A 26319-nucleotide genomic window follows, 5' to 3' on the forward strand; every position below is an offset into this window, starting at 1 on the left:
TATAAGACATGACCATAAAAAAGACAGACGCTAGTAATGAGAAACAAATAACGCAAAATTTATCTGAATGGCTACATCGTAGCACTGTGGTAACGAAGAGAATTTGTTTGGAGGTGGAGGTGTGAAGTCGCATCTAATCTTCAAATGCTTCATCGAAGGGTTTATCACCGCCCATACCTGACGCTGACTTCGTTTTCGACTCTCGTGCGATGCGTCCACATTCCCTGGCCCATATAGCCCTGACTTCTTCTTCACGCACATCACTGGCAGCAGAGCCATCAGCCACACCCAGGCCACGCAGGATTTCATCCGCGCGAATGGTCTCCGCAAGCTTAATGTCTTGGCCTGCTGCTGCTCCCTTCGCTGCTCCACCGAACGATACAGCTCGACTGAGTGCACGACGACCAGTCTTCGATGGAGAGGCAGTTGTCATGTGGGCAGACCTCGACGCCACGAGTCCTATGGTCTCTAGCATCCCTATCAGGTCCGAAAACTCGCTTCTAGAAACTGGAGTGAAGGTGTCGTTATCTGCACGCGTGAGCACAGCTGAGTAGTATGCATGAAGTTGTGCAACGTCAAGCCCAGCAGTCCTTTGAGAAACGGCAGAGCCTGCGCGCTTCACAGGGGACTTGGTAGGCGTTGAAGTGGTGGATGCAGAGAGAGACAAGGTGGTCTCTCTCCGCTTTGATGCAAGAAGTATGCATAGGAGAGCCAGTCTGACTTGCAGGCCAAGATTACGAACCTTAGACACGGTCTCATTACTGGTAGAGGATAGTGTCAAGGAAGAGGTGCGACCACCGCCAGTGGAAGGTAGATACGCCTTGAGGGCTGCAAGGATGTGATCCGGTTTGACGATGAGAGGTAGAGTGGTGAGAGGATTTGCATCTGCATCTGGGACCTTCGAACCCGTGACAGCCAAGTCTATTGCCCCCCGAAGTACCTCAAACAAGGCTCGAACGTCGCCAGTTTGGGAGGCAATTTTTTTTGTGAGGAGAGTTAATGTTGAAGCAGGAAGGAACTTTTTGGCTTGTTCCGTTGCTTCTGGACATTCCAGATTGTCGTAGAGAGGTGAGAGACGTGCTTGCAATACTTGAAGAAGTTGCTGGGAAGAGTACGCGCCGAAGTGAAGGGTCAGGGTGCTGGAAGCTTCACGAGTAGACAACTGCGCCAAGGACGCTGTGAGGGTGTGTGTATTTGCAATTCCGATGATGCGGAAGGTAGACGAATGCTGTTGAGACATGGAGAAAATTGATGAAAGTGTTTGATTTGAAGACGCAATGTGGTCGAGCTCGTCAAGCACAACAATGCTAGGACAAGAGGTCAGATAACGAAATGAATAGCGGTGATAGTACATACCACTTATGATTTAAAGTAGAGAGTGCTTTCTCGACCGCTTCCTTGCCCTTGGCTTTGCAGGGCTTGGCGACACTCTTGGGAGCCCTTGTGCGACACAACTCTTCATAAAGACGATCCCATAGGGCATCCAGCCCATTCAAGGCCATGCAATTAATAGAGACAACTCTCAGATCGGACGTCCCTTCGGACCCCTCGAACGAACGCAGGACCGAGTTGACAAGCGCGGTCTTTCCGGTTCCAGGTGTGCCGGAGATGTACAATGATGTGTGTGCGCTATCGCACCACGACGAGGTGATGAATTCCAGAATGCGCTGCCGCTCGTCCTCTCGGCCAGCTATAGGAGATACACTTGTGCTGGTCGAACGAAGGAGTCCTCGAGCACGTGTGTATACGGGAAGTAGCAAAACTGGGGGTGTTGGTGGGGGAGTAGATATCACTAATGTGTGTATGGAACGCGGTGTGTCGACTACTACGTCATTCCGTGTGTCAATACGGAATGGAGGTACATTTTCCTTGTTTGAATCTCCTTGAACACTGGAGAGCGAGATACGGGCGCGTTTCGATTTAGGGCTCTGTTCTGGGGTGAGCATGTGCTGCGACAACGTTGCAATGTCGCTTGTCGTTGTTGATGAGACAGCCTTTTGGTCGACGTGATGAGCACGCTTTCCAAGGACTGAACCTTGAGATGACCGTGTTTGCATGATTGGAGATTAAAAGTAACACGGCCTGTGTTGCAAGCGAGGATGATTAGAGAAGACTGAACGTTGCCTAAGTACTAGATGGACGTTGACAAGAGACTGGCGAATGGACTAGTTCAAGTTTTGACCTACTGTGGACAATTCGCATTATAGCGGGTTCCGAATTTCAAGCTCCGCTGATCACTCATTTCAACGCGACGCGCTTCGACGTGTAAGTCACGTGATCTTAATTCGCGTCTTGCTAATTTTAGATTTCGCGACCCAAGTTCATTTCAACTGACATTTGGTTTGGCAGCAGTATGGTCTATGTAGCTACAGCACAGCAGCAGCAGCTGCCGCAGTTAGTTCTTCTGATTCCCACTAGGACCGCAGCTTGCGGGTGTTCAAAGTGCGTCTGGGGGAACAGCCAGCATCATAGGGTGGCGTTTGAGTGGAATTAGTGTTAACCAAGTAGACCCTTCTGCATCTCACAATAATGCTACCCGCAGTACTCGGCACTCACGGGCACGACCCTCTAACCGTTCTATTTCACCGCGTTCGTTGCTCCCTTCCCTTTGCTTTCCCTGGCAAAGCTCCACAGAAAATCTGGCCGTAAGCATGTCTCACTCGCTTCCAGCCTTGGCCTTTGTTCTCGTTTTGCAGTCCCTTGAGGTTGCGGGCGGCGCTGTATACCTGCGAGAACCAGCGTAAGTTCATATGATCCTACCAGCGGATTTTCTCCTCATCGTCGGATTAGATTTATGTCCCCTCGCGACAATGGGGATCATGGTGATGACGGGGATCATGGTGATAATGGTGATAACAATGGTTCACCCACTACATCGTACACCACTACTAGCACGACTTCCACCAGTACGACCTCCAGCAGTATAACCTCCACCTCCACCTTTACATCTACATCTACATCTCAGTCTAGCTCGAGCTCGAGCTCCACAACTACTACATCGGGCACGCTAACCAGCTTTAGCTCGAGTTACACCAGTTCCTCCAGCTCATCCCAGAACGGGTCTTCAACTACCAGTCAAGGGCTTAGCACTGGAGCACGAGCTGGTCTAGCATTTGGGATAAGTGAGCTGACATTGTCAGAACCTTACCCGAAAATTATTGACTCTGTGATTTCAGTGTTTCTCTTGATATTCTGCGCAATACTAGTGTGTTACTTAAGGAAGCGATCTCGTAGGGCTCGGGAGAGCGTCGGTTATGGACCTGCCCTTCTGCCCTCAGAAGTGAGTCAATACCGTCCCCCCGACTCTGTTAGATCGAGGGAGAGAGACCTTCCACCTCCACCCCAACTGGATGCTGCATATCCCAATTCACCTGATAGTTCGCATTCTCCATCCCTCTTAGCTATCTCAAGCGCCGCTCCCTTATTGAGCGACGATTCGCATCTAAGTTCACACCCCACATCTACTTGGAATCGTCACAGCACATTGTCGCAGGCATCAGATCCTCTGCGAATAGCCAATCAAAATGTGCCTATTCTCCCAAACCCCTACGACCCATTCTCGGCACCCGCCCGGTCTGCGTCATACACATCCACGGCTTCTTCTCCAACACATTCGATACCCCATGGTGCTTTGATTCCTGCGAGTGCTGCGATGGTGGGCACTTTTGCTACACCTCCGGCTGGTAGCTCGAGCAACATCCAGCCCGAGCGCCGGCTTTCTGCGCTTCACACAGATATGACTCGACATCAGAAGCAACTTGAACTCGACCACAGGAAACGAAGTCTTGATGCTCAAGAAGCACAGGACCCTCCGCCGCAATATTCTTCCTAACTGTGCACGTGAATGGCGGACTATAATGGGATATTTGAACACTTTCGCACTATTTTTTCAACTGCTCTCATAGATATCTATGGCCCGAACTCTGAACAGTAGCAGATTATAAAGCTCGAGGTCTCATTCCTATAGGTACTTGTCGCTTGCTGGTCGTTGTTGTCAGAAGGTAACGAGACTCGGACTAGGGAAACTAAGGACAGACTCAGTCTTGGGTTGAAAGACTCAGCATAAATCATACCTAAGGACAGACTTGGTAGGGATAGTAGTTAGTTAGAGTAGAGTAGAGATGTTTAATAAGAAAGCTCACCTCAGTCTTGGGTTGAAAGACTGAGGGAGATCATCCGACGAGGGGAGGAATTAATATGTTTGATTGGGATGGAGAACCAATGGGAAACGTGTATGACGCATGGTAGGATGGGTGATTGTGTATGTAAAATGAAAAGATTAAGTACGTATGAAGGTCATATCTTGATAGTTGTTTATATTCTTCCGGTTATTTCACCTTGCCATTACCAGTATTTCCCTTCCTACATCAGTGAACCGATAAACATATTAAAATCTCATAGTAGACTATGTATAGTTAAGAATCACCATAATCCCCACAAATGTGGAATGGGGGTTTACATGGAAATATTTGACTTTACAGTGGCTCAAAAAACTGTCCACATGTTTTGACATTTTTCACTATCTATGATATTGTGTGAGAATGAACAAATGCCTCAAGGACATGCTTATACCACATTGTAGTATGGCTTCAGGGCTTTCATTTGAGCCCTACACCGTGGGAATCGGTGGAGATATGGTGGAGATACAAGGCTCACAAAATGGTGACTCATATGGACAGTTTTTTGAGTGCATATTAAAACTATAAATCATCATTTATGACACCATAACAATCATGCCACCATTAAATAAATTATAAAGTGGTGTCATTATGTCATTTTAAAACCATATCTAACTATCCAAACCAAAAATTTCCATATGTCATGGTTATATTTACCATGAAAGCCACCTCCCCTGCTCAAAGGGATAATATCCTCTCTCTTTCCTATTCTGGCCTCTCTGCTTGTCAAATTTCCTCTAGAACTGGAGTATCCAAGTCCACTGTGGCCAAGTTCATCAAAGAAAGTCACACAGACAAGGAAAACTTCTGTGAAGGGTGTCCATCCAAGCTCACCTCTACTGATAGGAGGGCTATTATTCAACATATCACTACAGGAAAGGCTGATAATGCTGTCCAGGTCACCTATTACATCAATTCCACCATCACATTCCCTGTCTCTTCACACACTGTGAGAAACATTCTCAAGACAGCTCATCTCAGGTCAGTAACAAGGAAGAAAAGGCTCTCCTCTCTATCACATATATGCAGAGAGGACTAGCACCCTTCTTTTTTCACATATATACCTTGCCATCTGACCCAATCCTATTTATTGTGGTCTTATATGATCATATAACATGCTTCCAGTCCATGTAATCCAATTCTGATGGGCTAAGGCAAAGGTTAGTCATCTCTGCATATGTGTGATAGAGAGGAGAGCCTTTTCTTCCTTGTTACTGACCTGAGATGAGCTGTCTTGAGAATGTTTCTCACAGTGTGTGAAGAGACAGGGAATGTGATGGTGGAATTGATGTAATAGGTGACCTGGACAGCATTATCAGCCTTTCCTGTAGTGATATGTTGAATAATAGCCCTCCTATCAGTAGAGGTGAGCTTGGATGGACACCCTTCACAGAAGTTTTCCTTGTCTGTGTGACTTTCTTTGATGAACTTGGCCACAGTGGACTTGGATACTCCAGTTCTAGAGGAAATTTGACAAGCAGAGAGGCCAGAATAGGAAAGAGAGAGGATATTATCCCTTTGAGCAGGGGAGGTGGCTTTCATGGTAAATATAACCATGACATATGGAAATTTTTGGTTTGGATAGTTAGATATGGTTTTAAAATGACATAATGACACCACTTTATAATTTATTTAATGGTGGCATGATTGTTATGGTGTCATAAATGATGATTTATATAGTTTTAATATGCACTCAAAAAACTGTCCGCATGAGTCATGATTTTGTGAGCCTTGTATCTCCACCATATCTCCTCTGATTCTCACGATGTGGTGCTCAATCCAAAGCCCTGAAGCAGCACTACAATATGGTATTAGCATGTCACTGAGGTCTTTATGTATTCTCACACAATATTGTAAATAGTAAAAAATACAAAAACATGTGGACAGTTTTTTGAGCCACTGTACATAGTAACAATGAATTTCAAGAGCAGTCTACCAATCTGTACTATCTTTGATGTACTGTCTTCTACTTGGAATATCCTGCAAGGGAAAGATGTAAATCCAGCCAACCAGGTGAAATTTGGGCTCATAATTGTCTGGACAAGCGTGAATGTTGTCACCTAGCACTAGTGTGAGGTCTGTCTGTCGCTCGACAGTCAATAAAATAACATTACTTGTGCGGAAGCTGGGACATTCCATACTGGTTGCAAATCGCTGCTGTTCATATTTGGCTGTATAACAAGAGGGTGCAAGGTTGATGTTTGACCATATGTTCACTTGGTAGAACGCAGGGCTCTTGACTTCAATGTGGCAGACAATTACCTGCCCTGACTGAGGTGTCAATGATATGCTTCACACAATGTCCTGCAACTTGTCCACGTCAAATCCATCATTGAAGCATTTTGTCAATGGTGCACATCCGGCACTGTTTAGAAGAGTAGAGATAACATATGAAATCGGAAGTTCAGGTCATGCCATGCTTGTAATGTCCCACTTTCACGGCCTTGGTGTGGTGAAACTTCATGAACTTGTTGTCTACACCATTGCATGAAACAAGATAGTGCCGTTCCACTCAATCCTCCACTAAAAAGATCGAAAGTTAAATGGCCTTCATCAAAAAAAGAATTGTGAACTGTAACACAAGAGGTGTATTTGTGTGAACGATGGAAATGTGGTATGATTTGGCACACTGAAATCCATGTCTGCTGATAGAACAGTCCCTGAAGACGATACCTAAGATGAATATAATCATTCTTTTGCTCACCTTTGGCAATTCATGTAAGATGCTGTACTGGCTGAGCAACAATGAAGTGCATTGCATCCTGTGTCAATATGTGGCCATGTTAAACACATGGTCCAAGGCTACCAAATAAGTTGCAGTTCTATTCACAACAGAGAAAATGGTCTGCGAGGGGAAGTCTTGTAGCAGCCGAGATGAAGGTGTACTGTTTTGAAATGTCCTTTGCAGAGCAATTAGGTAAATTCTGATCAGCCTCAACCGAGGCAAACAATGACCACAATAATTATTCCTCTGTTTCACTGCCAATCTAGATACGAAAAATTGGACATACAGTAATTAATTATCACTTGGAGACTGAATGGCAGGATGATGGAGTTGGTGAGGAGATGGCAAGGTATGCTCAGTGTTTGATTCAGCAAGTTATTCGGACCTCGCTCAAATAGTGTGATCTTGAAAGAGTTACAGATTTTTGTCACTAGGACAGGGTGTTAGCATCATGGGTTTTCTCTTTATTAACTCCTCTATCCGCTCGAATATATTCTGATATACCGATGTCAGCCATGGTTTTTTCACCTGCCCCACGCGCCTCTCATGTTTGGCACTGTCACTCAATACTTGTCAGTCACAGACTGCTAGTGACTTCCTCTATCTATGGTATTCTACTAGGACAACTTTCCATGAGTAATGCCACACACAAGCAATATAATTTTACTTGTCACAGTCATGAATATGGTCATTTGCATGCAATGTATCCGAATAACTTTGCAGATTGGAAGGTATAACAAATGTCATAGTAGTTTTCGCCAGCTGTATTATCATCAATCCCTGCTCACAAAATCTCCAATAAACATGATTGCAATGTATTTAATTACATGAAAACAATTATAGTGAATGTAGATCTGGATGGCAGGGAAAATGCAAGAAAGTTTGTTTTAATCCAAGTCAAATGCGGCATCCTCCATTGCCTTTCTCTGGTCAGCTAGTGCGGTGACAGACATCTTAGACACAACCTCTGGCATCAGGTCCTCACAATGATTTCTTCCAAAAATCTTCCTAAATGGTAAGGTTAGAAATCTGATACACAAAGCATAATAAGTTGTTACCTAGTCCACCACTCCAGAAGTTGGGCCACCCTACATTGTGCGACAGGGCCAGGGACATCCTCAAAGAAGTCCACTGATGTTGTTCCAGAATATTTCATAGTCAAAGTCACTGTCCACGGTGCACCAAGATGTGACACCAGATAGAGCGAAACGAACCTGCGAAAGATTATATGTCAGATATCAGTAATGGGTAATTGCTTGTACTCACTTGACAGACAACATATGCAATAGAGCGAGGGGTAACCTTCCTCATATTGATGATTGAGGCCATGCACATTTTAACCTTAGCCTGGTTTAATGTGCGCTTGGCACGCCTATTATTCTCCAGGATGTCGGCTCCATCTCCATCTCCATCTCCATCAGCTTCTCTTGCAGACAACGGAGACATAAATGTAGCCTTGAAAGCCTAGCATCATAAAATGAGAAAATTTCATGACCAGTAATACAGGCTACTGACCTGAACTAGAATCTTGGACTTGAATAGACCTACCTCGAGGTTGCTGCTGTTGGCTGAGTAGTTCTTGTACAGGAAGAGTGGCCAGGAATTTTCCGATACAATGTACTCAGATGTTTGGTCATGAATACCGGCCTTCACGCTTCTCAAGCATCAGCTTCATACACAATCCAACAGAGGTTGATGCTTACCAAGTGTCACTCCAGTCCATTCAGCAGGACAAAGTAACTTCCCACAGATGTCATGCATGAAGCTGCATGAGTGCTTGTCATCGGCTTTAAGTAGACAGGACAGGTGGAAATCTTAATTGACCCAGGCAGTGATGAGGTCCTTAAGAGTGGACGTATCATCACCATGGCTGCATCAGCTCCTTTTTTGAGCTGAAAAAGTACTAGAATACAGTATGACGGACATTAGAGTTGAGGGCACGCACCTTTTTTAGCATATCTTCGGAGTCATTGATGTCAAGTTCTGAAAGTTTCTGGTGTAGCCAAGGCACAACCTGCGCGAGTGTGATGTAGCCATGTTGCAAGCAATCTTCTCTGAAGAATAAAGTTAGATATGGTATTGAACCAAAAAGACAATGTACTCTGTAGTGTTGTCCACAGGACACTCCTCATACCTGCGATCATTTTCAGCAATCAAGTCTTCCAAGCTAGTATAGAGAACAACCATGTGGTGAATTGCCCTGCCTTGAGAAACATAGTAGGTTGTCTTTCTGGGGGACCCAATGAACCAGAGGGATGGAGTGAGTAATATGACATGAGACGAACCTCTGCTTGGTTCCTCTCTCTTGCTGCATCATTTGCAGTTCCTCTTCCAATGCAGCAATGCGATGCTTGGCCCTTGCCTCCACAGAGGTAGGCACTGCCCAGAGTGGTCTGGAAGTGCCAGGGAGTGTGTCTGAATGTGATGGTCAGGTTCTGGCTCAGACATGGCAGAAGTGAGGGCAAGGTGAAGTGTGAAGTAAAGTGAAGAACAAAGAGCGAGTGAGAGAAAATAAAAGAGCGAAAATAAAGAGCAATGGTGAAGAGAATAGTAAGGAAGAAGTGGCAGGTCAGAAAACCCACCTAAACCATTATATACTGCCTCACTAAATGATTGAGCGATTCCCAATAAGGATTGTCTCAATGAGGATATGACAGAAAAGAATCGATGATGGATCTTCATAAGCTCTGAGTCAGGCTAGGATTGCCTGACAAGATAAGTGATGAAGATCCACTCAGACCACTGGCAAGTCGTGCCTTTCCCCCTGGGCATTGCACTCAATGTCCAGCCGGTACGACACATCACCTCCGTCGAATAGAACTGTGGCACCCCATATGGTAGCTAACTGGTAGAATATTTTAATGATAATCATAGTAATTGATACATAATTGCACATACATTCAGTATCTCTGACAGCTCAGACTCCAGTTGTGAAGGCACTGTCAACAATTCTGGAAAGCCAACGATGTACAAAGGCCTCTCAAGGTGTTCAGTGACAGCTTCAGCCATAAGCATCTTTCCAGTTCCAGGAGGCTGATGAAGTACCGCGATTTTACAAGAATAACATCAGGCTAAAACATTGAGTTGTACAGGAAAACCTACCAAACCCCCACCTTCCCCTGTAATAATGTCTGACATAAGGTGCTGCGATGTGTTGGGATTGTTAGTAAAATCGACAAGTCCCTTGATCAGGCTCTAATTAACTATCAGTAACAGCTAGTCAGTGTGCAAAGAGCTACTGCTTACATTGAAGTCATTGTCTATAAGTGAGTGGTCCCATGCTTTCTCGTCAAACATGATGTCACTAACGATCCTCCGGATTTTGTTCAAAGAAATCATCCCTGATGGTGTAGCTGTCTAGGTGAAGCTAAGATTGACCAGGCAAACATAATATCACAATCTCACCAAAGGAAATCGATCAATATTCTACTGAAGTGGCTCACAACTAGTTCAGGGAGTGCTTAACAAAGTGGTCAACCTACAGTATTAGTCACTGGGCATAATATGCATGTTCTTTCTTTTCATATTGGACATCGAGATAGAAGTAGTTGTACAGGTCTTCACACTGGAGGGACAGGCTTAATGAATGATGGATCATATGGTCTCCAGATGTGTGCAGCACGATCCCTGTATTTGCATGTAAGTGAGTAGTCAGAGTGGCTGAGCAACTTGGTGCAGACCACATCTGGAAATGCTGCAAGTAACAGTCTTCAGCTTTCTGTGTTTTGCCGAGGCATTTTTTATCTTGTGGAGCTGCCTAATTTGATTGATAGGAAAGACTCAGTTGCCCAAGGCTATGGTGAAAACAGTGTAGCTGCTGACCTCATCTCTAGTAGTATCCTGTAATGGATCTTTGCCACCATCGGATGTGGTGTCATGGAAGGTGTGTAATTAAACCCATTCTGGTGACCAGTTTACATTCGAAATGCAATCTAGAGTGCTCCAGAACGTTCCAGGCTGGTCCAGATCTACTTTTGATTGAAATTTTGCAAGAGGTCCAAACCCCCGATGTGTCATTAATTTGGGAATTCTACATACCAGATAAATGCCCCGCTTCGAACCCAAGTTGATTTGCCACTCGGGAATGGGGGACTTAAGTCAGACAACTAAGCTTCTGATATGCAATACACACTTATTCACTAGAATTGTGGAGGTATTAGATTAAAATCCTGTGAGTCACATTATGCCTGAGCCTTTCAGTTTTGCAAGGAATTAATCCCATATCAGTGTTAAAAACATGATATAGGTGAAGGACAACTAGACTAAGGAATTGGATGAGTATGGGTAATTCTTGATCTTCAGAGTGACATAATCTGGAAGTACTGGTAAATAGGGGATATCAGTACTGCCTTTTCTGAGCACGAGTATTGAATGCTGGTGCATCCTCATGAATTCCAGCGCAGTGGATGGTGTGCTTCAGTTTTCTGGGTTGCAGTGTGCTATTATGCCACTTCTGGTAATGATCATAGGCAGTTTTGGTCATACCCCCCAAAAGACTGTCGATGAAATTGTCTATCTCCAACTGGAACCTGATACTAGGATCCTTGAGGGGGGCAAGGTCCATATCAGGCACCATGTTTCAGCAAAGCTCAATGAGGTGATCCCTGATGGCTTCAGCTCCCCTATTAATCATTGACAGCACTGTGGTCATATTATTGTCTGCGGGAAAAACAGACTTATGATAAAGTGAATTGCGTGCAAACTGGGAGAAGAAGGAACATTACCCCATCAGCCACTAAATTGGGATCAACGCTATCAATATCAATATCTTGGGCCCCTCAGAGCCACACCTTGAGGTGCACAGATTTCAGTGAGGCCCACGTGTGCCCTTCTACAATTATTGGTCGGTCAAGGGCTGGGTCTCCTCCATCGGCTGCAAGATGGAAGTCATCCCAACTGCATTTGGGCTCATTGAGCAATACATTGTATGCAGTTGAATGCCGCTTGGGACTGAAGTACAGACACAGCTCTTGGACCACCACCATGATGATCATCAAAAGTGCTGGGTTCGCTGCAACAGCTGCCTTCAACTTGATGTATAAAGGGGTGAGGTGCTGTGAAAACGTGCTTTTGCCGATGGCAGGTATGATGAGGGTAAGTTGCCAGTCCCATACATTCTGAATGGATATCCTCAAGTCAGGAATAGCGCCATCTTGTGATATGTTGGTCAACAAATTGACGTTGATCAGCTGTCTCTTCGGGTAGGGGATATCACGAAAGAAATTGTGGAATGCGGATTGGATGGTGGCCATTGGAGTTTCATGGAGCCCCAATGGCATTTCTAGGAGTATGGTGTGCTGTGAGTGGATATATGACAATCTGTCATGCAGACAATGGTCATCATGAGTATCCAAGTCTGCAATCCAACTCAAGCACGAACCTGGGTTTCAACCCAAAATCTTCACAAAATTGTTCTATTACTGTGTATTCTGCTGGTCCAACACCAAAAATCTCCTGATCAACGATGTTCAAATGAGTCTCAGGTCCATCATGATTGACAATGGGCGCTCACCGTAAAGTCTGATTTAGAGTTCTCAAGGAACTGAACGACTTTTTTGTACACACATCAAGCTGGAAGTTGAAGAGTCGGTATTGGATTATGTGATGGGTATAGTTCAAACATTTACCTGAGGTCGAGAGCTTGATATTGTTCTGGTCTGCCCAGTGAGTGAAACGATGGAGCAAGCTTGTGCCACCTGATAAAATGGATGCACTCCTAGTAGGAATTGCGATTGGATTGTTCGGCTTTGTGCTGGGCAGAGTGTGTGATGTTTCGATGTGAGGTTGTGGTGTAAGCTTGAAGGTGTCCTCCAAGTCCGAGTTAACCTACTGGATACTCAGCTTCATCTGAAGCTGAACTGCATCTGTTTTTGGGCTCAAGAGATTTTTTCTTAGGAGTTGATTGAATACCAGCAGTATCAGGGAGAAGACACATAGAGAAAACTATACTAGTTGTTGACATGATGGTGATTGCCAAAAACTCTTTCAAATAATTTCAAGAAAACTCCAACAATCATCATATGTGCAGTGGCTCTTCAGCTTAGCTAATAAGAAATGGTCTTAATTGAGTTCACCATCACTGGAGTCTTATGCAACATGAGATATATCTCAAGTACCGTAGTGATATAATAGACACGAACAAGAACATGAAAGACATGGAAGAGGGAGGGCGGGAGCAGAAATGAGGATGAGAACAAGAACAAGGACAAGAACAAGGACAAGAGCAAGAGGGAACAGGCAGGATGGATGTGGGCAAAGTCTTGATCCTTCAGCATTTTTCTTGCCATTCGCAGCAGTACCACCAGTATTCATACGTCCAGCACATCATCTAGTGTTTTTCATGACCAGCATCTAACTCAATACCTCCTCTTCGCCCATACTGGCACTTGATGTATCCAGAAAGCTAGTAAGCTCCTGTGCATCAAGGCTCATGTAGGGCTTTAGGAGACTCTTGAGGCTTGAGACTGGTGTAAGCGACATGAAATGAGATGACAAGGACTGGAGGTGTCGCTGTGTTGGACTACCAAGGACTAGCCAGGATTCTGCAAGGATGAGGTCAGTGTTGGTGGGATGAGCATCAAAGCAAGTGCAGCAGGGTCATCATATGGTGGGAAGTTGGCACAGGCAAGTTTGGGATAGGAACATTGATGCTCCCAGCACGATTGGCAGTTCACACACCATTGACAGATGGTGTGCACGTAGGTAGATTACCTGGCGTAACATGAGGGCTCAGTGTCCCTTCTTGAAGCTGTGCAGGCTGCTGATGAGGTGACACTATGCCTGGCCACTGCCATCCCTGAGGAAGTTTGATGTTAAGATTGGCGCCACCTGCCAGCTGCACATTGAAGTGTGTGCCATTCTGAATGAGGTGCCCTGGGTATGGAACTTATGCTGGGTGTCCCTCCGCATTCTGTGCAAGCGCCATCTTGAAGGACTGCATTTGCTGCAAAGTGAGACCATTTGGCTGATGCATGAGGGTCAGAACAAGGTGCACTCATACAAGAACAGTTCTTCAAATGTTGACAGACATTCCTCGCTAAAGGTATTGAAAACAACATTGAGTGACCGCACTTGGGTAGTAGTGTCAGACACATACCCTTGGCCCATATGCCCAATTTGGTCACCATATCGTGCACAATATTCATCAAGCCTGGTCAGCGCAAGCGCATGGCAAAGTGCCAGCAGAGTATATATCCGATCTGACAAAGAACAATGAGAAACATAAACACATGAGAACCCTCACCTGTGACTGCGAGTGTGTTATTGCTGCACGCGCATCACCCAATTAAGAATGCCAGTGAAAACATGAGTTGCATCACCTTCAAGGCAAGCGTGAAATATCCAAGCATGCGATACAAAGGCTTTGTTCCATATTCACCAGCTAGTGGAAGAATCAGTTAGTTCAAGCAGAATTCCAAGTGAACTGACATACTTGATTTACTCGTCATTTTCCCACCTGCACATGCTTCGAGCCATTCATTTTTGCAGCTCTATTGGATAAGTGAATACAACACATCAAGCATGGAATATGAACTCTAAGCTTGGGCACTGCCTTCTGAACCAAGGTCAGCTTGTCGTCAGTTTTTAATGCAGGATGCAAGCACAAAAGAGCGGATGGTTAGACCTGATAGATGAACTCGTCAATAATGTCCCACAACTGGTTTTCAGGGAGGGATAAAGGCACAGACCGTCAGAGTCTACCAAATCTCATCAGCAGAGTGATCAGAGTGCATTTTAGGCATGTACCAAGGAGGTAGCTGAGGAGCTCACAGCTATTCTCTTTTGAGTGGAACCAGTTGCCGTCTACGTTTGGCTGAAGCCTTGAGGACAGGAACTGGCAGATTCAGCAGAAGCAGCATCATATTTCTCTGATACATAACATAAGCTTCATTAAACATTCAAAATACTATTAATCACCTTTACAGACTATGAAAGTGATGGCGAAAGAGTAAATTCCTTATGCCGATGGATGTGGGCACTACTACCGGTAGGAGTTGTGAGCCCGAGACTATCAAGATCAAGTAAATTAGAGGTAAGGGGGCGACTGCTCACCTCATTAGTCTTTTTTCTGGTCCTCCCAGTCCTAACACTGCAACAATTGAGAGAGGTATGTGGTAAAGACCTGAGTGTTGAGTTACCCTAAAGTTGCTGAGTTAATGTTATGTCAGCGATAGATATCACTGACTGACCAAATTTGGATTGTCCCAATGCGGATAAGCAGGAAAAGTTTGTTTAATTGTACAATGAGCCTAGTAGTTACTGAGTCAGTGTGTACTAGTACTCCTAGAGACTTGCCTATACCCATTGTATAATCTCATCCAATAGTTTGTTGTACTCCGAGTCCTCCAAGTCATGACAATGTGATTCATTAGCCAATCCAGGACTGCCCATTCTGGGCACTGGCCCCAGCAACTCAGCGAAACCTTCGCTTTCAACCACTGGCAATTGTCCAGGCACCGCTGACTTGGAATCAGTGGACAGAGGTGATGTAATGTCAGGTCTCAGGGATGATGAGAGCCTAGGTGGTTCTGAGGGTGGTGGAGTTGATGGGGGAGTGCTGGCTGGCAATGCCAGACTTGCCAGTGGGGTCAACAGGGACATTGCCATGATACTGGTAGATGATGATGGTGTTTGTGATGGAATTGGTATGCTGGTTGATTTCAACGGCATAGGGTGACTCTGCATGTCAAGGTCACTGGCAGGGTTCATGCTGGGATGTGATGGGTCTCCCACTGGACTGTCAGATGACACATGGTACCCCACAAGACCCATGGATAACAGAACATATTTGTTTCACTTGATGTATCAACGTTTTTTTACTGCTGGCAGTTGTGTGCTGCCATATATATCTTCCATCATGGGATTGAAGGTATGAAATTTTGCCTCCAGAGCCTGAGGTACCACTGTGAGATCTAGTGCATGTAAGTTAGCGAATGATGGTGTTAAGAAAATATAACATATCATCTTTTTCCATCTGATGATCTGACTCGGAGGTGTCACTGGTCATACTGGTCTGATTAGCCTGAGGGTTCTAAGTAAAGTTTAAGAGGCTCGTGTGCTTCTGAGAGCATCGAAAATGAATATATTGTTAGTCATAGCAGTGGTACCTAACTGAACCTCGAGGCTTAGCCACACTCGACCAAAGTTCAAGTTGGTGTTTGCTATTACTAGTAGGTATTAGTACCACTACTCATACACCTCTGAAAGATAAACCCCTATGTGTCTTTGACAGTAAGTGCTCTGCCGCCATGTCTCGACAGCCTCACTCTGATGACATACCAATTCCAGAGAGCTTGAGCATGGTTTCTGGCAGTGAGATCTTCATGTAGCACTTCTGAACCAGTGATCATAATACATATTTAGAGTGCATATCAGTCAACTTTAGTAATACCCTGTAATACCGCAACCCAAAATTAATGATCATGTGATAATGTTATCGAGCGCTGGCTGTGGGCATGGATAAAGCATTCCAACGTTCCTCAAAGGATATGGTAAGTTTGTCAGTCTAGTTCATTCCTCACCATGTGTTTGCTTGTATTGGCACATAGCGACACTTTTCTTGTATCACATTATTTCAGTGAACGGTACAGCGGCCAGTCAACTACATCCTATCAGTATTCATACCAGCATCCACCTTCCTTATCTCACTATCTCATTTATACCCTTGTCTCAGCCACAATATGGAGCACCTATGCAAATCGACAGGCTAATTGACTGCCAGACAAGGGCTCTATCAAAAGAACAAAAGTGACTACTTTGAGCACTTGATTGAATGATCACAAATACGCAATAGACTCACCAAGGTTGCTTGTCAATGTGTTCGATAGAGTGGGAGTATCAGGTTTGGACCCAGGCACCAAGATGAATACGAGATTTGCCAGGCAAGGCCTGAGATGGTAAGTGAGTGCCAGGTACAGTGATAATGGCTGTGCAAAAGCATTAGAAATCTGGGAGGGGCCATCAGGAATGGCCACCACAGCTGTATAATGTCTGGAAAAGTAAGGTATTTCATTCCTGAAATTGACGCCTTTGTGATGGTAGTGTCTGCTCGCCCAACAATGCCTTGCAGCCACCATGCCTGGGGAAGGAAGGATCAATAATTGAGGCCTTGCTCAACTTACAATACAACGATACCTTGCAGATGCAATACCTTGGGATCAATGATTTAGACCTCGCTTAACTTACAATAGTATACTTAATCGCAAAGTCAGGAAAGAGAAATTACATCTGAAACTGGACACATACAAGAGCAACATTTGCAAGACCAGTAGTAGGACCATGCCCAATTGAATAGGTGCGAAGAAGGTAGATCCGTGGGGACGACAGGTGAGGATGGGATGGTGAAATTTGATGATAAGAGATATTGGGGGAGGATGGGATGTAGGATGAAAGAGATGGTAGTGAGTCTCATGCAGGTGAAACATTCCAAGTCTATGAGAATACATAAGAAGGCTATCTAGAGAGAGATAGTACATGGCTTACCTCGGCTGTGAAGTCTGGGTTCAAGTTGTGATGTTCAAGGGGACTTTGGGACCGACCAGATGCACCTGTTGATTGTGCTCAAGCTGGAATGGATCCTGAACCTGATTCATGTGCAAAGTTCAAATTGTATGTGGGTGTAGTAGTGGTGACCACCTTTTGCATTTAAATCTGGTTTAAATGATGGGAATTGTCAGTGAAGCAAGAACACACTGCAAAGAAATTGACTCACAAGTTAATTAACAAGTTGATGAGTGACCGATGACTGCTGGATAAAATCTGTTGTGCATTGGGGCATGAGAGTACAACAGAAACGCGATGGCATAGAGGATACTGGCTAGAGCACACATCAGTAAAACTCCTCAAATGTCACATGTGACACTTCCTTATTAGTCATTGTCAAAGCGTCCGAATATTATGATGAGTTTAACTTTACTAGGGGTCGGTGTTGCCGACTTTTTACCTTGTGGAGCTCTTTCGCTTAATTTGACTTGCCCACAATATCAACAGGGCCAAATATCTTTGATTACTCGCCATTCAGATGCACAACATTCTGAGCATGATACAAAAGGCTGTAAACTTTCATATGGGTCCATATTCACCTTCATTAAAACATCTCTCGGTGTCTTCTACCAGTTCTCGCATTCTTTCATCTTCTATACAAAGATCTTCCAAAGGGTGTTGAAGGGGTCTATGATGCAGCTTAGCGTGTTTGAATTGCTGAAGACTTCCAACGCCAAATGTGCTTTTATATTTAGTATGTTTAATTCATTATGTGCATTATTTATTGTTGATGAGTGTCTCATCAGTTGAACACCAATCTCGTGGCACTCCTCATATCTTCATTCAGACTGCAGCCACTGTCCAAGAAGCCTTTGAGTCTAGTGGGTCTCGAATGATTTATACAGACTCTCCTACCATCCTTGCAGATCAAGTGTTATGTGCAGATCCAGCAGAGTTTAATTGTACATCAGTTAGTTATATGTTGGCGTCTTTTACCCTAATTTATTACTGAAGAATCACTCAGAAAATGGCACACGACTTAGATACTACAGTGGTGTATGCAGATACACTTCTGTTAGCAGAATGGTTGAGAGATGCTGCTCTCAAAATTCCTTGAGTGGTCAGTTAAGAAATTGGTGCTTGGGCTGTTTGTCTGACAATTAACTTATGGACTTTCTGTGTTCTCTTTTGCCACATTTTTGATAATGGTTATGTCATTCGTTCGTCGTATTGTCCACTGTGAATGAAGTCCATGACACCTGTTGTGATGACATAATCTGAGTTAGTCATTTGCTCATATCTAATTGTGGAATGCGCCAGGCTGTTGACTTTCATACAGAAATGACAGCAAGCAGCTACATTTGTAGAATCGCAGGTCAGACGATCAATTGGAGTCGTGGTTCATATTCAGGCGAGTAGTCTTTGTCACTATGCATTTTTTCATATCTTGGACAGGTTTCAGGTATAAATCAATTTGGACGCATTTGTGCTCTTGTATGCTCTGAATATTGGAGCACATACCATCCTCGCATATGCTGTGTGCTTTTGCATCAGTGTGGTTGAAACAACCTCAAGGTTAATTGTTCGTGCTGTTATCGAACCTTGGGCCATTCATAGCATGGCATATGTGTGAGGGCCAGTGATGAAATGAGTTTGCTGGATGGATTTTAAAAAAGTAGTGTAATTATTGTTTGGGAGGATCGTTCTTGAAGATACTTTGTACCATTATCTCATTCACCATAATGTAATTCTGTGCAGAATCAGCAATAATGCAGTCTAATTCATTTTGGTGTGTCTGGTGTCAGATGGTTCACGATGATCATGTGTATATTTTGTGATGTTTACCACCACAGATCACGCCGCATTCATAGACCTTGCTCCACAAGGTAATTTACACCAGTCTAATTAGACGAGCTTGCTCCTCAGCAGACTCGTCCTCACCATCTATGGCATATGCCCTGTGCATTGGACCTGTCCCTTCGCCATCTATTGATGAAAGCTAGATGACAAAGTCTCAGTAAGTGTGTAGACAATGCTATATTATATTTACCTAGATGACAAAGTCTAGTATACATGTCAGCAAGAGTAGATACAAATGACTATAGTCAATGTACCTCAGTGAGTGTGTAGACAACACTGAGGTGGGAATACGAGCAAGTGGGATATTAAGTACCAATGGGCAAGAAGACTGTGAGATGGAAAGAAGCTACAGTGACATGTGGTGTCAACGGTGAAGAAGCAATAAGACATACAAAAGAGGAAATGGAAGTCCTGGAGGTTAATCCTCTGGGATAGGTAGCATGTGTACATATAAGATCGGATCGCTTCGCTCAACATCTATAGCAGATGCCCTGTGCATCATCTAGCTTGACAAATTCATCTGTCAGAAATTTCCAGCAGGCATTATAATGCTCCCATATCATAATGCAATATTTATCACCATTATGATTCAATTACGATTTCATCATGATGTGATTATGATTTGATTACAATGTCATCGAGATGGCTATCCTGACCTGAGTTTCAATTATACTCTATTCCTCACTACCATCTGCATCAAAGGTACACATATCTCTAACATCTACATTGTGTATCACTCATACTAGATAGAATCTGTTGTCAAGCCTCTTTCTCAGTGCTCACAAATTCCCTGCAAGTCCTCATCTTGCCTTTCATGCCATCAATATCCATTTTGATGCCTCTTCAATGGACATCAGACAATGTGAAGTGTAACATATGTGGAATACTAGCATGAGCTTGTGGACTGGTGCTGCATGCAAAGAAATGTAGGAAGCTAGCACGGGAGAAAGAAGAAGAAGAAGTCCAAGTGATTATTGAAGAAGTGGTGAAGAAACATATGTATGCACACCATTTTCGTTTTTTTCCATATCTCACCTCACATCAGGTAATCAGCGAGAACGTGGTTTTTGTAGATATAAATGGTAAGTTTGGATCAAATATCTACCAGATTATATCCAAAGACAAAGGGATATATAAACATGGCACAATGGCATCACAAGACAAAAAGGTACAACACAGACCTAATTTTGACAAAGAAATATATGTCTCATAACTGTGATGCATGATAGGTAACTTGTTGGGGAACATCCTGCATATCTGACTCAGTGGTAATCTGTTACCTAAGATGGACTTTGTCATGGCTGTTTGCAAAGCCAACCAAGCGGCAATCATGAGTTATAAAATTGGTGCAATGCTGACTCCAAATGGTCATTACTCATAGTCATGACGAGTCCATGGCAGTGTCTTGTCAGATGCGAGCAGTTTTTGACTGCAAAGGTCACCCACTGCCTAAGTGGAACTCAATGATAGCTCTTTGTGTTGTCAACCAATTAGCCCTCACAAGTTGCAAAAAAAATGTAATATTGATGCCAAATGGTCATTCCTCATAGTTGTGGTGTGCCTATGGCAGTGTCTGGTAAATAGCTAGTAGTTATTGCTACAGTGGTCATCTACTACCTAAACTGAACTTCATTGAAGGCCGCCCACAATATCCACCAGTGAGCATGAACTGATTGGAACTGTGTCCTCCTGTTTACAGTGTTGGTGAGACAGGAGACAATTGTAAAAATTAGATTGGGGTGCTAAGTATATCATGTTCGTACATGTACATAGGTATATATATCATATCATGTGTTTTGCAGGTTCCACTAGACACACCTGATCAAAACCCAGAGTTAAGGTAACCATAGCACTGATCATAATATCAATGATTTTTTTTGCAGTGGAACATTTAATGACAGTTCCAATAAGGCCATGATGATCCCTGTCCAGAACAAGGCACAGTTGCTGTTTCCTATGTGGAGGAGCCAGGCTCAGGTTGCTGGCAGGGATGTGATGGTGTTCAAGTGCAGCACCCACACTGTTGGATGTGCAGAATGTGGTGACACAACCCTCAGGTGTGGGTCCATTCTCACTGCAGAAGGGGTCAGAGCAAGCTGTTGATACAAATCGCTTGTATAACTTGCCCCTGAGGAATCTTGGTGACACCTTCAACAGTGCCTGATGTGTTGATAACTTTGAAGAAAACTCCTTGCTCATCAACCAAGGTAGCAGACCTGAAATTAAATAAGCATACACTATGATACCTCCATTGAGGACTTACCACTGTCTGGTAGGTTCTCTGCTTTGGCACTAGTGTTGTCCTGGGCATCAACAGTCCATGGGTCAGATGTCGATGTACTGGGAGTGGCACTCAATGTAGGGTTGTGTGTCATATCAATAGCCTTAGAGCTTGCAGGCCAAGTGGACCACGCAATGGATGGCCTGGGACATGTGAGGGAGACCAATGAGTTCAAGGGAACTTTTTCTTTTTCAATGGGTGGAGTAGTAGATTGAGGTGGAGGGGTCAAGTATGATCTTTTCCTCATTTCACAGAATGAAATCAAGTCTGGACCTTTGAGCATCACACCATTTAATCTCATTCCATACCTTAAAAGAGTTGTTAACTTTAGAATAAAATGAACATGTGCGTGCCACTAACCTGGTGACAATGTTGTAAAGCTTGAGTGTGGTGTGCCTGCTGCCCATGCACAGCAATGGTACATGTCTCAAGGGAGAGACTGTAGAGCGTGGCTCGGCAGCCCTTTCGGTCACCCCTGATAACAAAAACTTCACGGCTGATACCCTTCTTGAAAGAATCCAAGAAGGCATTGCATATCTTGGTCACAAATCTGATTGGAACTTTGACCTGTTTACACATCAGAGATGTTTGAGTCGAGGTGAATAGTGCTTACAAGTGATTGATCACCATCAGATAGTATGGTCAAACAGGTGTTTGGAAAGTTGACATTGTGCATGACCCCTTTCATCTGATACTCCAGTCCACAGAGTACAATCATGACATCTCCAAGCCTGATGTCATAACCCCTGTCCTTTGTGTACTGGATTGTCTGGGCAAGGTTTGTCTGCTGAACCATTGCTACAGGAACTGAAATGCTCCACAGTCCATCACTGCACTCTCTCTTGTCATCTAAGATATCCCAGAACCACAGATTGGTTGCTCCCTTATAATACCAGTTCATGACACTGCATTTCCCCATGTGCTCACCATCCAGAACTTCTATGTAGTCCCCAATTTCATTGGAGTTGAAGTCAGAGGGGGGCTTGAGATGTTGTTGCATTGGCAGCTGTGAGTGAATCATGTGTTTCAAGGTACACTAATCTAAGTAGTACTTGGAAACTTCCACCTATGCACTAAGTGTTAGACAGTTTTGCACAATTATATGATTGCGCCTTATTTACCTCTTCATTGGAAATGTCTTGACAAATGTGAAATATGTCCTCACACATTTGAATGGCATGCCCTTCTAAACCCAAGTATGGACCAGCTACAACTCTAATGGTGTCGCCTGACCTGAAAAACACACTCTATGTCTTGGAGCCGAACTTCTGTTTCTTTTGGCCATCCATCAAATGTAAACTCCAAGCCCACAGAACCAAATGTGTGGTTAGTCGACCCTACTGAGCTCTCCATGAAGTGAGTCTTTGATGACTCTGGCCCAATTGCCCGCGTGCAAAAATTGCATTGAAAACGCCACCACAGCCTTCTTCAGGAAGGGCTTGTCCCATCCAGATTCTATATGAAGTCGAATGTTATCAATGTGAGGGGAGGCAATAAGTTCTAAATTATCGCATTGGAAGGTCTTCAGTAGGAGGCCCATGTAGTAACTTTTGTTTTTGTAAGTCCATCCTATGACTTTGTTATCATGAATGATGTCACAAACTGACTTGTTAGCTGGAAGGTGTGATTGATCAAGCAGTGCTTGAGATCCCCAAGGTATTGGATAGGGAAAGCACAGTGGATGGATTAGGACCTCGATAGAATTTAAGGTCTGGGATTCAACTCTGCCTATGGAGCCCTGTACTGGCCATGCCTGATCCTCACCCACACAGGGCTAGGAAGTTGGGACAGTGAACCTTCGACAGCTTCACATTCTGCCTCTGTGATGCAAAGACATTGTTTCAAGGCAAAACAATGTGAGGTAGGAAGTGATTCAGCAATGGTTTTGGGGCTATCTGCAACCATGTAGAGTTGGCCTGCTATCCAAGCTGATATGGTAATGGAAAATCTCTGGCCCCGAAGGTGTTCAGCGATGAATTCAGTCACAGTTCCTGCGATGTGATGAGTGATATATTGAATACTGCATAATAGGACATACTTTGAATATGAAGTAAATACATCCTGGTCTCAGGTGCTGAAATTTTATGTGAGACCAATGGGATCATGCTGGAGATCAAGGCAGCTCTGGAAGTGAGAGCATGGCAACCTTGTGATGAGTTGGTAGAATTCTCTTCAATCCTATTGGCCAAGTTATCGAATTTTTTCGCCAACTTATCTTTCACTGATGTTTCTGGCAAGTGTGTGACCTTTTGCAACTGCTCAGACTGCCCAACCTCATCCCCTTCCCCATCTTCAGAAGCCTTGATGAGAATATATGGATTGTGGGTAGACTATGTTTCTTGTTTTAGTACACAAAATCATTAGCCATGCTATTTTACTTACTTTGGGTTGTCCCTGCAATCATTGTCCATGTGAGCTTGATGCAGACACTGATATGGAAGAATCTTTTGATGCAGGAAGGGGGGCCTTGGTGGGTATGTACCTGGCCATGAGTAGGCAAAGGTTGGCCAAGGACTCATCATTGTTACTTTCACTGGAGAACAAGGCATGTCAGGGCTCCACCCAATCATCTGCAGAGTATTGATCACTGAGGTACACAATCAGTGCGTCATCCATTTGTGCCATCGTCATGTCACTGGTGAGGAACTGCTTCAGAATCTCCCATGCATGTGTATCACACAATGCCAGTACTGTCAGGTTCCTCCCTGTATTGTGCTCATGAATGACAGTATTGACAATATTGTGTCATGAGTTACCTTCATCAATCCTGAGCCTCTTTGGGGCAGGTTCATCATCATTGAATCTGGTGTGTTTGGACATGATTCTGTCTGGTGTATATGTTAACTTTACAGCTACAGCAAACTTGAGCCTCACATACTATGTTCAATTGTTTTGATGGACTTAGAGTACATTCTCTAATATAATATCTATCAACTTGTGTTGTATCGAGGTAATGGTAGGAGAAAGAAGACCTCTTCATGTGCAAGGTCAGTATTTGTAGTGAATCACTATTGTGGATTAGTGTCATATGCCATTCTGGACTCTCAACTCTAAATCCACTTCTCCGGATATCCAGATCCGAGATCCGGATCTCAAATGATCTGATCTATCTTTATCTCCCTTCCGGAATCCAAACCCTATATCAGCACCCAACTCCATTTAGACTGCCCCTGTCTCTGGACTCTGGTTAACCATGTTTTCCTTTTGATTATTGATCCGTTACATACATTTCATTTCCGGTGTTCATTATTTGTGATCCATCCTACTTACTAATAGACTCTGCATATGCTTTGTACATAGCCTTTATGTTTGCTGACTGATTCCTATATGTTACCTACAGTATATAAACCTCCTGTAACTCTTGGAAATACTCCAGTTCGAATATCATCTTAGTTCCTGCTCATTCCTGTGTCCTCTGGACTCAAGATAAGTCTCTTGTCATATTCCGAGTCTTAGGATTGCATCCTAGACTACATTTCCGACTCTACCTTAAGGGTAGTCCATCCTCTGTTAGTTTCTAGTCCGGACTTCATCCGGATTAGTCTTATCCGCTTGCCCAGGTAACATCCAGATGTCCGTCAGATTTATCTCACATTTCAGATCCGGATGTCCATTATCTGCCCTAGTCAAATCCCAGAAACTCCAGACGACTGTTCTAGCCCCCAGAAATTAAGGGCACATACTTGGGAAAGGGGCACAGCGTATGAGCTGAGGCCAAGCCCTTGTGATCTGACCCCCTTGAGCATGCGACCTTAACAATTAGCTAATACTTACTGGTGTGGATGAACCACAGCACAAATATTGTGGACCAACAGTACATGAGCATTGTCTTCCATGCATTGTTGGACAGATATGGTGGTGCGAATTGTGGGCATTGTGAATCAATGGTGTATCAGCGCTCAGCAAGACTGTTGAAATAAATTGACATATTTCCCGCAATAGTACTATGATAATTACAAATATAAAACTATTCTATGGGGTATGGCAATTGGGGTATGGTGACGCATTCAAAATCTTGGGTAGACTAGCTGATTTACATTCATACTAAATATATAATACTACATTGTACTTGCAACAAAACTTAGGATGGGAATCAGGGAAGATATTATGACAGAGGACATGTTGATATACTGAATGACTATACATTCAGACCCAGCCAGCAATGCCTGATTAGTAAGTGAACGCGCTGGCACTGAATTCCGGCTGAGTTTCAATATAGTCATTCACTATATCAGCACACATGTACTTTCCACTGAAGTTCTTCTTCCAACTTTCAAATAACAGAAGGCCATTAGTTTCTCCTGTTTTTGTGTCTTTAAATTTACTTATGAGCTTATTATAGTTATATGATTTGGATGCCCCACGGTCTTTAAGATAGGTGTTCATGTGAGTCAATGGTCATGCAGCATGATAGGCTGCAATACAGCATTCTATTTTAGGACTTACCCAGATCCTTTGAAGAATTCAATCAGTGAGGGCCAACCTTCATCAGACCCAAGGTATGTCTTGTGATGTTCAGTGGCTTAACTGTCTGATTCAAAGACAGTGATGTTTTGCCGGGCTCACCGAGCAATTCACACCACCTACATTAGAGATGGTCCCAAACCAGATGCAGCAGCAAGGCGCATTTTTGGGAAACTTTGGGAGATTACTGATTAGAACACCCAGTTTTGCAGCAAAGAGCCATCACTGTCAAACAGACATTTAATCTTATGATTTAGTCCCTTTCCTGTACACACTTAATATGAGTGATGGTGACATTCTGTACTTGGTGCTAGCATGTATGTTTTGAT

The 26319-nt window shown here is 43.9% G+C and overlaps 5 protein-coding genes across 5 annotated transcripts; 1 reads left to right on the forward strand and 4 right to left on the reverse strand.

Moving 5' to 3' along the window:
• Window positions 1-133: 133 nt before the first annotated feature.
• On the reverse strand, window positions 134-2057 carry BJ212DRAFT_1303357 (P-loop containing nucleoside triphosphate hydrolase protein; the record flags this gene model as incomplete). Its single annotated transcript, XM_041333401.1, has 2 exons — window positions 134-1307; window positions 1357-2057. The coding sequence occupies 2 exons, from the start codon at window positions 2055-2057 to the stop codon at window positions 134-136; spliced, it is 1875 nt and encodes a 624-aa protein (XP_041188174.1).
• Window positions 2058-2332: 275 nt separating this feature from the next.
• Window positions 2333-4123, forward strand: BJ212DRAFT_1386258 (uncharacterized protein). The gene is made up of 2 exons (XM_041336830.1): window positions 2333-2740; window positions 2791-4123. The coding sequence occupies exons 1-2, from the start codon at window positions 2652-2654 to the stop codon at window positions 3830-3832; spliced, it is 1131 nt and encodes a 376-aa protein (XP_041188175.1). The 5' UTR covers window positions 2333-2651; the 3' UTR covers window positions 3833-4123.
• Window positions 4124-9700: 5577 nt separating this feature from the next.
• BJ212DRAFT_1245175 (uncharacterized protein) lies at window positions 9701-9957 on the reverse strand (the record flags this gene model as incomplete). Its single annotated transcript, XM_041329644.1, has 2 exons — window positions 9701-9748; window positions 9802-9957. Coding segments are annotated over 2 exons (204 nt in total), but the record flags the coding sequence as incomplete, so codon positions are not given.
• A 1285-nt stretch (window positions 9958-11242) lies between these two features.
• On the reverse strand, window positions 11243-15675 carry BJ212DRAFT_1536049 (uncharacterized protein; the record flags this gene model as incomplete). The annotated part of the gene is made up of 16 exons (XM_041341814.1): window positions 11243-11446; window positions 11694-12222; window positions 12284-12357; window positions 12416-12453; window positions 12531-12729; window positions 13267-13445; window positions 13582-13731; window positions 14000-14053; window positions 14147-14169; window positions 14209-14284; window positions 14336-14359; window positions 14592-14600; window positions 14674-14737; window positions 14956-15042; window positions 15093-15152; window positions 15205-15675. 16 exons carry the CDS (start codon window positions 15673-15675, stop codon window positions 11243-11245), a joined length of 2241 nt encoding a protein of 746 aa, XP_041188177.1.
• Window positions 15676-21199: 5524 nt separating this feature from the next.
• On the reverse strand, window positions 21200-24346 carry BJ212DRAFT_1303361 (uncharacterized protein; the record flags this gene model as incomplete). Its single annotated transcript, XM_041333402.1, has 13 exons — window positions 21200-21226; window positions 21265-21461; window positions 21509-21669; window positions 21815-21834; window positions 21887-22093; window positions 22140-22532; window positions 22863-22981; window positions 23134-23167; window positions 23291-23517; window positions 23565-23826; window positions 23909-23920; window positions 24089-24231; window positions 24283-24346. 13 exons carry the CDS (start codon window positions 24344-24346, stop codon window positions 21200-21202), a joined length of 1866 nt encoding a protein of 621 aa, XP_041188178.1.
• Between the last annotated feature and the right edge of the window lie 1973 nt (window positions 24347-26319).

This window comes from Suillus subaureus (assembly GCF_016647635.1).
Source record: "Suillus subaureus strain MN1 chromosome Unknown BJ212scaffold_42, whole genome shotgun sequence".
In the NCBI taxonomy this organism is placed as follows: Eukaryota; Fungi; Basidiomycota; class Agaricomycetes; order Boletales; family Suillaceae; genus Suillus; species Suillus subaureus.

Coding starts and splice junctions, on each gene's coding strand:
- BJ212DRAFT_1386258 (XM_041336830.1), top strand. CDS start 2,652: ATGTCTCACTCGCTTCCAGCCTTGGCCTTTGTTCTCGTTTTGCAGTCC. Junction 2,741..2,790: donor GTATACCTGCGAGAACCAGC/GTAAGTTCATAT, acceptor TCGTCGGATTAG/ATTTATGTCCCCTCGCGACA.